Here is a 13,352-nt window from a genome sequence, read left to right as displayed (position 1 = left end):
TCCCTTAAAAAGTAAACAGCACTCAGAGTGAGCTGGCTGGGTGGACGTTTGCATTCTCTGACTGCTTCTTGTTATTTACTTGTCCACAGATCGCTATACATACTGACATTCAATGCAGTGAGTCATGGACACTTGTGTACAGTACGCTGACAGTCAGGTGTTTACTGGCACCTGGCAGCAGAGTCAGAAATATATGTAACAACCTGTATCTGCTCTGCTGTTCATGATTACGCTGTTTGGGCATTTAGCTTAGACCCAGAAACAGGGAACACGGGGGATGTCTCTGTAGTGGAGTGAAACCTAGCATCGAAAACAATTCAAACTGTCAGCCGTTGTCTGCGCTTCTCATTAGGCATGGCATTCTGCACAGGGGGAGGAAATAAGGCTGCTGGTGCCAGCACTGCTGACATTTGCCTCCTCAGCAAACGAATGCGACATCGTGTGTGTGCTGTTTTATGTGCATGTGAAGAAGTCCCACACATCTGTGGTATTTAAAATACTGTGATTTATTTATTTTTATTGTGGGTAATGGTTTGAAATGACCTAAATGCACAAGTACATCGTGAGAACATTCCTGATAGTTGTGCTATTTATATTTTTATTATTTGGTTTATTTCCTTCCAGCTCTTCATGTGGTTCTTCCTTTTTCTTCAGGCCACCCTTTTAGCCGTCCACCTGTACAGAGGAGATCAGAAGCCAGAGAGGTATCTATGTAAATGCAAAAGTAGGGTCATAAGTCTGGCATCCTACAGTATATTGGCTCCCCAATTTTTCTCTTTGCACCAGACAGGAGCAAAGCAGAGTGACATCTTCCCGATAGTGAGTTTTTGTCCTTCACGTAAACCTGTTTGGTTGTTGACTCACCATTCACCTTTAAAAGTGGACTGTGTGTAGTACAACCATGTTTTATGACATTTGTCAAAACTGCACACAACTTCCCTCCTTCCCTACCCAGTGTGTATTTGCTCTGTGTTCCTTGATTTGAGTTATTGCAGTAAAACACACAGACACACACACACAAACAGAGCTGATTGTTGGTGTCATCCCTCATCCACAGAAGCTTACATTTGTGAAGGTCTAAGTGGATAAGTATGTTGAGTCACATGTATATGACTATTTTTCATTTTAGTGACCTTATGGGTCCGGAAGCGCTTCCTCTTTGAAGCTGGCTCACGTTGTACCGTCAGCTCTTATCAACCAGGTATACAATGAAGACATCTGCTCTAATGCAGGCTGACTCACACCTCACGCTGCTGCTTTTCCTGATTAGCTGTAATTTTAGTCTCAGCCTGAGTATGGGTGTACACACGTGCATGTAAAACACCTGAACACAGGGAAAAATACTTAAGTCATGATCTGAAATTGCCAAAGGAAAATAAGAATCCACACAAGCTAGACAGAGAACTAGATGCTAAAACATCACAAGGTAATAAATAAATGAGACTTAATGAGCACACTCTACAAACAACGTTTGAGTTTTTGTTTTCTTTGGCGTTTACATGTCTACATGGTGGTCTTGAAAACACTAAAAACATTCTACAAAGCCTTTTTTTTTTTTTTTGTAAATTATATTGAGTTCTTTTCCCTAAAAGCCCATAATGCTAGTCCATTGTGTTCACCAAACTTTTCAGTAAAGTAAGTCAAGTTCTTGTTGTAGAATAGCTGCAGCACTTTGCAGGATTATTTGGTTTTATTTGAAAGCAAACATATACATAGTACTGTTGAAGGCTCAAGATTTTCTTTTATTCTCTTGTCTGTGGAGTACGATTAAGAGTAAGTAATACGCAGAGACACAGGGTCATGTTTCTGTGATAGGCAAGTACACACACACCCACACACACACTGCAAGTTGTTTTTCTCATCATCTCTGAGATGTTGAACTGTGCAACTCTGGGGAGACCTGCAGCTGAGTCCACATGGATCTCAGCAGGTCGTCGGTTCCTCCCACATTTCCTGTGTTTATCACACTGAAGGTCATTAATAAACACCCGCACGTGTTTGCACCGAGATGGGATGCAAGTTGTTTCAAGATTCCTCATTTATTGTTCTCTGTATCTCACACTTTAGCACTTAAGGCACTGAGAACTAAAGCAGTGCATCAGGGTGATCAAAACATTAGACAATGAGTCTTTAGTGTGTGTCTTGTGTGCTCATGTGTAATAAAATAATCAAATAATGGAGCACAAGGAAAAAAGGGATCCTATTAAATGTTTTTAAGTGAGAATTTACCAAAATAAAATTGTTGTTTCAAAAGTAAAGCACACTTTTTGCAATTCAACGCATACAGAGCCCAATCGATTCATAAGCAGACAGATATTATTGGCCGATATTACTTACTGGCTATCTAAAGGTATCTGTTTATTTTGTGTGTTTGAAAGAAAAAAAAATATCGACCGATATAGTGAAATATCGGATTTCTACATCACATACAGTATCGCTATTGGTCTTAAAAATCCTACACTGGTCGGGCTCTGGAACCAATCTTGACTGCACTACACTGCACCCATTCCCTGAAGATGTGAGAATATGCATTTTTCTTACCTATAAATGTAATGATCATTAGTTAATTATTTCCAGTATTTCCAGCTGAACCTGTCATTCATTTGTATCTTCAGTTAACAGGAATCTCAAAACGCTCCCTCCTGAAATTATATTTCTTTAAACCCACAAGAAGGCAGGGAGGGATTCAAAGAGGATTTTTTCCACTTTTCCTTACTTCAGTGACCACAGAAGAAGAGAGAAGTGTCATCGGCCTCCTGTCACCTTTGCTTCAGCGCCCCGCTATGTTTGCTTTTCATTACTGAAGCACATCCTCGTGGGGTAGAGTTGTGTCAACACCCCTAGGGCTTGCACCGTCATGTGGAACCACAGATGATGTTGTCATTCTGCCATTGCTAGTCTCCTCATTGTTCCTCCACACCTGTCCTATTTCCTGGAGCTGATGTAACTGCAGATTAATGGGGTTGGGGTTAGGTTTCCCCATGAGAAACTGGTGTTTGTTTTATTTTTTTATTTTTTATGATCTGGGTAAGAGGTGGCTGAATTTTAGTGTGGTTTCCTGCAGATGTTTATTGCAGAGAGTTCTCAACTTGCTGACCTTAAGAATTAAATAGTTTTATTAAATATCAGTGTAGAAAGACATAAAGACTGGAAAATTTTTAGTTTTTAGATAATCACACAGTGAAATATCTACTTCCTAAAGGGTCAGAGTTTGTTGGTAATGCCCATCTTTAATTAATTTAAAGGAGAACTCTCTTTGCACACTTTTCTCTGTGTGTGCATGTGTGCGCGTGTGTGTGTGTGTGCGCGTGTGTGTGTGTGTGTGTGTGTTAGTTATGGTTACAGTAACACCCCTAACTTCCCTGGGGAGACGAGCATCCAACCTGTGAGGTTTAATGGGAATCTAAGCAGAGCATAAAGAATTAAAGCTTATCTTCTCCCTCTCTCCTGTAGGGAGGAGGAGGAGAGCCTGCGGGACAAGATCCGCGCAGACCACGAGCGAGCGCTGCAGGAGGCAAAAGAGAAGCTGCGAAAGTCACGTGAGGAGCTCAAGGCTGAGATTCAGACAGAGAAGAATAACGTGATGGAGGACCTGAAAAAGAAGGATGCAGGGCCCAAACCGTTGCCACCTGTCCCCATGCCTAAGGGGGTGGGCGTCAGCGACGGCGAGCCACCGGAGCCCGACGTCAAAGAGAAACGAGACAAGATAAGAGAGGTACGGTGACGGTCTTTTCTTTATTTGACTTGATTTTAAATGAGATCTCATATTGGATTGTTATTGTACTGCTTCTTACTGATGGGCCCCGATGCTCCAGGGCATTTTTTTTCCTTTTCTTTTTTGTTTGTTTGTTTGTGAAAACCTATTGAGAGCAAAAGCAAAATTCCCCTCCCACACAGGAAAGGCAAAAATATGAAGTGCATATCAGTGATCTAGAAATTCAGATTAAAATGATTTCAAGCCTTTTTGCTTTGATATGGATATGTTAATGCAGCAAGAAGAAAGAGAACTCGTTTTCATATTCATAGCAAATTAGACTCAGCTTTTACATACAGCTAGTGTTTGTTTCCAGTTCTTTGACAGTAGTTCTGCAAAACACTTGAACTTTTAATCACACATTCCCATGTTAAGCACAAAATCGGTGCCTACAATATAATGGCACTTAGATAGTGTGTCTTATTTTACTGTGGTAGTTTGGCTAACATCTCTAAATCAGTGCCATTAAATCCCATGAAGTGCAGTCTTGCAGTAAAGTGGGCTGAAAAGTTGTAGCTGAGGATTTGTGTGTGGTGCGGTTTATGTCCCGGCATGTGCGCGTGCAGGCCCGTGTGTCCTTCTCTATACTGTATATTTGAATACTTTTCCTGTTGCCTGTCTGCCCGAGTGCCAGCTTTTATTGAAGGCAACAGAGAGCCAGACGGACAGTGCATGTGCAGAATGCAGATGGTGCTATCTGGTCCCGCTCTCTATAGACATTATGCCAGCCCCAGCATATCTCCCCCTCTGTGCTCGTCTTCCTTTCTCGCCCCCTGCAAGTTCTCCCGCATAATTGCTTCATATCGTGTCCCTTGGAACAGCACTTGGAGTCAGAACACACGCTGCATATTGGAGCAGGCCCATTCACTCCAAACCCGCCTTTGTCTCTAAAGGCCTCTTTTTGTTCCTTTCTTAATTACCATTCAGAGAGAATGCCGAACACTCCCAAATGAGCAAGAAAGTAGCAGCTGTATGGGCTAGAGCACAGTACACTCCCCTTTTCCTGATTGCCTTGTGATTCCAAGGAGAAAACCTAATCACACTCTGCAAAACAATTGTGACTGCGAGGCTGGAGCTTTTTCTTTTTCCTCTTTTAAATCCCGGCTACAGGCAGCCGTTCGGCCTGCATTTGGACTTTACAGCAGCCAAAGAGATGTTTCAGCATCCATCTTCTTGTCATTGTTGATGTTGCATGTGGATAGTAAGGAGAAATTCGGCTAGTGGAAGTTGTTGAACTAGGCAGTTGCCACCACATTACATGGTGTTATTCCACCTGCCTGACTTACTTTCTTTCTCCCACATTAGTTTCTGAGTTTTTGACACCTGTGCTCGGCCCACGGCTCCCAAGGATCACTGACTGCAAATGATTGATTCTGTAAATAATCAGTTTGGATTGTTTGCTTGGTACGAAGTGGTCTGGTGGTCTCAAAGCTACTAGCAACCATGCTGAAGAAAATGACAAAAGTTTTTAGTTTTAAATATATGTGGTGAAAATCAGCCAACTCAAAGTAAAACTTGAGACACTCATAGATAAAAGCAGCCGAGAAAGAGATTAAAGTGTTTTACCTATTCAGCTGTTATGTTACTAATAAAGCTAAGCTAAATCCTTTGCTGTTTTGAAATATACTTAAATAGATTTCGTTGCTGTCCCTCTGATGTGTACAGACAGGTGTAACAGTTTTCCTAATTTCCTAGTTTTTTTTTGGCTCTGCAGAGTCATCGGACACGCTTGTAATTTTTAAGGAATTTGTATTCCATTGGTTGATGGTCTTGGCAAGAAATTTAAAGATTTAAGTCAAATTATTTGGCAGGCAAGCGGGTGACATGGACACCCAACATTGTGAGTATGCGGCTACGCACGATTTTCAAATTGATACCATCGGTGCATCTACTAAAAATCTTGGACGAGTTTGAATTTTGGTGACCTTGACCTGTGTCAGAGGTCAAATTTACTGAAAATCTTGTGAACGCAATACGTCAGTATTAGCTCTTACTGTAATAATGTCAGTCACAGAAAGTGACAGCACTCTCAGTGGTTTGTATTTATTATGATTTTATCATTTCTTATTTCTGGTTTATATTAGCTATTTGCTTTTGAATTGATATGGTGAATAAAGTCACTGAGGCTCATACACACCCCATTAAGATCCACTGAGACCTGCAGTTATTAATTTGTAATTCAAGGGGATTCGTGCCACCTACAGACTCTGCTGCCAGGAGGCTGAGGGGGCTGGTGGGGGTTGGGGGGCACTGGAGGCCGACAGTATTGGTTTTTTTTTTTTCGGTATTTTAAATGCAAATAATTGTTTAAGTCATTTAGACACTTATTTTAAGTCCCTTAATTGCTAATATGTGGGAAAACACTTATTTATAACAAAAATGATAGCAAAGGGTTAGGATTATGGTCATCATCAAAACTGATGACTGAGATATGACAGGTTAATGTAATATGCCAAATCCACCGATAATGGCAAATGATACAAGTGTTGATATGTAAAAGCACTGTTTCACGATGCATTTGTGTCCCAGTATAAGCACCTTGGTAATTTCCATAAGTGCTGCTGTTTGGAAATAACATGCTCTTTACTGGTTAATTCTGGAGACTACAATTTTGAGCTTTTGCAGTTCAACTGAGGGTTTAGCAATCAAAGAAATTGGAAATTGTAATTTTTCTGCTTTTTGACCAGTCACGCTGCTCAGGCTCTTTGTTGTTCCAGAAATAGAAAAGAACTTGCTTTTATGCCTTCCAAATGCATATTTCATGGACTGTGCCGAACATAAAAACCCTCTTTTTTTTTTTTTTTTTTTTTTTTTTCCCCCTCCCCATAACTTCCAATAGCTCAGAGCTCTGTGCTCCTTAGCTGTTTGGCTAATTATGCGACCCACACATTAGTGGCCATTAAACCTGTGATCTGGAGATAGGGGGGGGGGGAGAATGAATTTGATTTGCAGTCTATTTCTGTCACATCATGAGGGATTGTTGGCCCAGAGCAGTTGAAATAAGCTGGTTGGAGTTAATAGGCTGTATTTTAAAGCAGGGTTATTATAGTTAACAAAAACGAATGAAATAATGAAAACTGAAATTGAAAAAACATTGCTGTTAACTGAAATAAATAAAAACTACAATTAAAAGGAAAAAACCATAACTAACTAAAACTGTGAGATTAAAAAACTAACTAAAACTAACTGAAATTATAAATAAAATGACCTTCCTTTTTTTTTGTTTGTCATTTTATTTAAAAGCCTTATGGAGTGATCATTTTCCATTCGATAATACAGATAGAAGAGTGTCTTGTTGTGGATGATGAAAACATGTGTGGAACACTTCTCAGTCAGGAAAAAACACCAACATCAAAGTCCACCTGAGAAGCGCACAACAGCTACAGAAACCGCTCTGAACCGACGTAACCTGACCTCAGGAGAAATGTGACTGCTCGTCGGGTCCACTCAGCCTGCAACATTGTGATTAACCTGTCGCGTCATTTCCGGCTACTTTATCAGTCAGAGAATAACAATTGGGAATAATAATCAAAGCATCGATATAAGGACTTACAAATGTCAGCGAATTCCTGGAGGGGGGGACTGCTGAAACTGTCGGAATGGATGTGAGGGAGTGAAGAAAGTGAAAAAACAGGGACAAATATGTTTGCAGCCAAAAAACTGAGCACAAAGAGCGAGGATCAAAAAGAAGTCCCAGCTGGCACCGCATATAAAACACCAGCACGACCACAATGTAATTAACGCACACAATCCAGCTACACAAGCATAAATGCGGACATGAGGTCGGACACTTCATTGTGTACAGAGTCTGCAGTCTAATTAGCGAGCATCTAACCAAGCTAGCTCCAAAACCGAAGCAGCATCAGCATCAACATCAGGATGCAGCTGGATTTGAGCTTTGACTCCTTCAAAGCGTTTGTTTTTGTCAAACACCACATGTAGCTGTTGTTAATCTGCTGCACTGACACTGAACTTTATTGGGAGTTTATTGTAGAATTTATTGAGTTTTGGAGTTCATATTTTTCTTTGTTTCTCCCTGTTGATGTTCATGTGTGTCCTTAATATTACAAACATTTAGCACGTAGTGCTGCTGTTTTGTGAACAGTTGGTTGTTGAATATATTTCTTTAAATCTTTTGAGTTTTTATTACACAGTAGTCACTCTTGTGTCTTGAATCTTGCACCTGACAAAGTATGAAAAACTAAGACTGAAACTAAACTAAAACTAAGCATTAAACCAAAAATAAAAACTAATAAAAATGAGCAAAACCACTCTGAAAACTAACTGAATTAGAGAAAAAATAACTAAAAACTAACTAAAACCAAATGATAATGTAAAATCCAAAACTATTATAACCCTGGTTTAAAGGCACTATTCACTTTCAGAGATGCGCTATTCAGATTTTCATCAATCAACACAGTATTTTTGTTAAACCCCTTGAATCACTGAAACGTTGGAGGTCTGGATTGTCACTGTGCGCAGTAGGGCTGATATACTGTAACTTATATATACTTAGTCAGTTCACAAAGCTGTCCTGCAAATAGGAAAAACAGTATAATGAAACTAAAATAAACTGCAGTGACTTGTTCCAGCCGGCCACAAACTGTAGATACACCTGTGAGTCAAGACACGGGGCAAAGCAGTGCAAAATGATGGCATTATGCCAAATACTGGGAAAGTAAAGAGCAGCAGCAGAGGAAACAACAAAATGATAATTCAATTATGAATGAACTGCTTCAAGTACATCAAGCAACAGCACCTGTGTGAGTGACTGACTTTGGCACATGTGTTGTAAAAGTGAGTCTGTGAGAAAAGTTGTCACAGCGACAGAAAACAGTTCTGTTAGCTTACTTCAGTCATTCATAAAATATGTAGATAAGTTGAGTGAATAAGTTGTATATGACAGTCTAGTAGGATTTCCATCCTAAAAGCTAACCGTGGTAACATCTGCCAGCACAGGTAGATGTATCCATACGGTATAATGCTAATAGTGAGTGCTGAGAGGGGCTTATACAGTTATCAGAAGCAGACTGATATCATGTAAACATGTAAAACTATAACATTTGGTTCTTCGTACTGCATCTCTTTTAAACTTTGTTATAGTTTTAGCTTTTATATGTTCCAAACAGCTAATGCTAACAGTAGGATAAGGAGATACAGTAGCAACATTGTACTCGTTGGCTAGTTAATCACTTCCATGCAGATATGAACACTGTAAGTTGATCTTCAGGTTTTGGGATGCATTTATTGGTTAATTCTAGAGACTACAATCTTACAGTCTGAGGGTTCTCGTCATTTATGTTGTAACAAAGAACACCCATGCAGTAGACCCTGTAGAAGTAGATCTAGATAAAATATAACCTAAATTAAAAATGACAGATGAATACTGATAATTGTGGTGTATAATCACTGTAGATTTAAACAGAACAAAATTCTGTCCTGGTCTAGAACTGTCTGAGGGGTGTAGAATCACAGTCGCTCAGACGTGTCTGCAGAGTGAAAAGCAAACGATTACAGATTTATGGCTGGCATTGGAGGAAAGCGCCTGTGTGTGTTTCCCTGCAGAGCTATGGACTGCACCTGTAAAACCCAGATAAATCAATGACCAAAGCAGTCCTCTTTAAGTGCCATCTAAAAGGTTCTGCCCAGTGTCTCCGATGGAGATGTGGAAAATCTGCAAAGGAGGCCATGAGCATCCTCTCCTCCACCTCTTCTACCAAACCTCTCCTTTTCTCTCAGGTGTCCTCCCTCAGTCGTGTTTCTGAAGCCCTAATAGTGTTTGGCAGATGGCCTCATATGTTGTCTGCACACCAGGTCTGTACTGTAAGCGTGTGCGTTTGTAGCACAGTTGCCTCCGGGGTAGGGCACAGCTTAGCTTTCATCATTCTGTTTCACACTTTCTCTCCAGCTCTTCTCCCCTTCTCTTGCTTTTTTCTCCTGTTTTTATATCGCTCTATTTCGATCTCATCATTCTTTTCAATTATTTTCCTTGTTTCTACCTTAGTCTCTTTCTCACCGTTATCCCCTTAACACTCAGCTCCTTTATTCTACATTATTTGAAAGTCTCCTCAAAGAATTCTCCCTCACTAGTAGCTACAAGTCTTAATAAAATCATGAGGATTTTCATATTGATTTGCTGAACAACAGGCACTTCTCATCTTCAGATGCATTATTTGTTTCTAACAGAACAAGTAGGCTGGAGGGGAAAAAAAGAATCTACAGAACATAATCAGGCTTTGTGTTATCTGTGTTTTACTTCCTTTAGAGCATATATTGTGGCTGAGCTACAAGTGTTGTTGTTGTTTTTTTTAATCATGTTTGGTTGTGTAAGGCCTAATGCTTTCTTGTAACCAGCCTTTAACAGCATGAGGTTAAGTGATGACATTTGACAATCCATCCCTTCAGGAGAAAGCAATATCCACACGATATGTGCGACCAAAACAATAAGGCCAAAAGACAAGTTTTGATCACCTTTTTACATCTGTTTTGGAGAAAAATAGAAAAACTGGGAACACTAATCCAGAGGGCTGAGGCTTGATCATTAAGCTGTTTGTCTTCTATAAATGAAATATAATAAAACGAAAAATCCTAATTCCCCAATCACAGAATCCTGTCCTATCAGGACAATGGAGGCAATAGTCTGGTAAGCAGATCTCATTAGCAACAACCATAATTCATATTATAATTCACAGAATAGGTTACAGCACAATATTAACAATGGGGGTAACCATCTTAGAATAAAACACGAGTACTCCCAGGCTGGAATAATTGGAGCTTTTTTTTTTCTTGCTGCTTCTCCCCTTGTTAGTTGGATGTCGCTAAGATAAAGCATAATGGCAGTAAGTATAAGTGTTATAGGTCCAGGGCCATAGCTGGAGGCAACTCTAAACACAGAGGTGGACATGCTTTCAAGAAATAGAAAAGTTTTGAATATTTAGAGAGTTTTTACAGAAAGCTTAGCCTTAAAAAATAATTCAGGGACAAGGACCTGTATGTTTTTGATGCAGCTGCTCTACACTTTTTTTTTTTTTTTTTTTTGGGTTGAGGTGTAGTGCAAAAAAAGGTGTCTCTTATGCTTTTGCTCCTATGTATTTTCCTTTTGGTGAACATTTCTGTGTGTTGCCTTGATCGTCATGTGCCCTTTCCCTACTTGACCTGAAAATAGCACACCCCTGCTGCTGCTGTTTGTTCAGGTCATTCACTTCATATTTTTGGCTTATCTTATCAATCCTCTTGCTTCTGATCTTTTATCCTTGGGAAAAAAAATCCTCATTCCTTTCCTATGTCTTCATAGTATTTGCTTACTTAGAGTTTCTCTATTACTTGATGAAGCTAGCTTCTCAAATGTTTTCTGATGTGCCCTATTGTAAAAGCCAAAAAAAGTTCATACCCTACAGCTCACAATTTTTTAATCATTCATTAACAATTAAAAAAGGAACTGAAGAAATAAAGTTCAGCACAATTTCAGTTTAGTTTCACTCCGTATTTTCTGCTCGTACTCCATGCCCATCCATGAGGCTCTATTCCCCACCAATGGCACCCACTTCTCCGTTAAGAACCACAGATCTGATGTACAGCAATATTTGTTATTGTGTGTGTGTGTGTCTGGGTGGGGGGACTGACCACATTAAAGAGCGAGGACCCAGGAGGAAGTCCCAGTATTTTCTTTGTAACTAGACATCATGTCTGACGCAGCCTGCAGCAGCTGGCACCACATATAAACACCGGGACATAACCACACGGTAATTAACACGTAATGCACCAGCACAGGCAAAAAGGCACACTTACCACTTACGTAGGTTACATCATACATCATACACATCATACACTGTCCTTACTGTTATCTTCTTTAATACAGGCCAGTGCAACAGTACAAGTAAGAGTTAATTCTTAAACACTAATGCTATAAAAATCCAGTTAATTTCTGACTAAAACAAGTAATTAAATGATTTACTAACTTTGAAGTCAGTTTATCAACTTTGAGAAAGGCATGTCCGATCTATGCTTGTGAGACTGGAACTGAATTACCCTTCTTAGCTGAATTACATTTACACACCATTAGTGGGGAGAATGCTTTATGTTTACTCACTGTCTGCTATAATGTTCTTACACACTAATAAATAATAACAGTGAAAGGAGAGCTGTAATGTAGTATGCTCTTTAGCATCAGTGCTAGATTACTCATAAGGCATTTAAAATGATTACAAGTCACCATTGAGGTTTTGACAAAGGCTGTCAGAAAGCTCTCTGTAACAGGGCTGGAAATCAGTAACTGGAACGATGGTGATTATCACAGTGATTCTGTGATACTCAGCACATTGTAAAACAGTCGGTCTGTCATACATCAGAATATCTGTAAGTGAAAGTGGAAAAAAATCCCCAAAAAGGCAAACGCAGGCTCTGTTATCATCACTGTCCAGTATATTATGTAGCTTACCTCGCTGTCCATCATTTCTGAGTGTCGTCTTCTGCACTGCATGCTGCTTACCTTCAGTCACTTTACTTTAAAATTATTTGGTAAGCTGAACTATGGGGAGACAGTAGCAGTGACTCTGGAGGCCAAATTGGCAGGGGAAGCTGCTTAGAGCAGCTGCATGTTTAAACAAAAATGTCAATACTTGGCACCATGCAATGGTAATTGTATCATAAGATGAAGCAATATGATATTTACAATGTAGCTGAGTACACTTTTATGATAACAGTGGGTACAAACACTGAAATATATATGGAAAAAACAAACAATAAAACGACTTCCTCCAAGAACCAAAAGAAGTGAACATATTACACTAATTTTAATGAGTGTGCACTGGCTGCCTATGTGTTTTAAAATTGATTTGATTCTACCTATTACTTTTTAAGCCCTTTATGGCTTTGCTCCAGGATGTATATTGGAATTGCTATGTTTTCATGCCCAGATCTTCAAGTTACAGACCCCTGGGCACAAACATTTAGTGGACCCTAAACAGCTTGTTTTAATGGTTGGGCTTTTGTTTCTTCAGTAATTAGACGCATACAGGAATGTGTACACACTGCACATGTAATGGAATAGTTACCATCACAATGCACAGTTTCATTAAAACCTTTGAAGTGTCTAATTTAAGTGTCCATATACACACACACACACACACACACACACACACACACACACACACACACACACACACACACACACACACACACACACACCTGTTGTAAGGTGTGTGTAACAATCTCCTCCTTTTCTGCCCTTCAGCACCACTTTGCTCTCTGTGACATTTGCTCAGTCCTGCTACCAGATGAGTGTTAAAACAGTAATTTAAAAGCTGAAGCTCAGAGAGCTTTTCTTGTGAAAAACATACTTTTGAGATTTGTCCACATATACATATATATATATATATATATATATATATATATATATATATATATATATATATATATATATATATATATATAAAAAAAGGGAATAGGCCCTGTGGCAGCCTGTCCAGCATGTACCTTGCTTCTTGTCTTATAACGATTGGGATAAGTGGAAAAGAAGAAAATGGATGGACGGATTAAAACAAGGACATTTTTGGAAAAAATGTAAATGAAATAAAGTGGAAGAAAGTAATGCAGGCAA

At 39.4% G+C, this 13,352-nt stretch overlaps 1 protein-coding gene across 1 annotated transcript in view; it reads left to right on the top strand.

Annotated features, from left to right (window-relative positions):
- Positions 1 to 3,724, top strand: part of LOC115800741 (mannosyl-oligosaccharide 1,2-alpha-mannosidase IB-like) — a 39,351-nt gene extending 35,627 nt beyond the window's left edge. The window contains exon 3 of the mRNA XM_030758242.1: positions 3,454 to 3,724. Within this exon, the coding sequence (XP_030614102.1) occupies positions 3,454 to 3,724 (271 nt within the window). The remainder of the gene's footprint in view (positions 1 to 3,453) is intronic.
- Positions 3,725 to 13,352: the final 9,628 nt, after the last annotated feature.

The sequence above is a fragment of the Archocentrus centrarchus genome, chromosome 21 (genome assembly GCF_007364275.1).
Source record: "Archocentrus centrarchus isolate MPI-CPG fArcCen1 chromosome 21, fArcCen1, whole genome shotgun sequence".
Lineage (NCBI taxonomy): Eukaryota > Metazoa > Chordata > Actinopteri > Cichliformes > Cichlidae > Archocentrus > Archocentrus centrarchus.
This window is presented reverse-complemented; position numbering and strand designations above follow the sequence as displayed.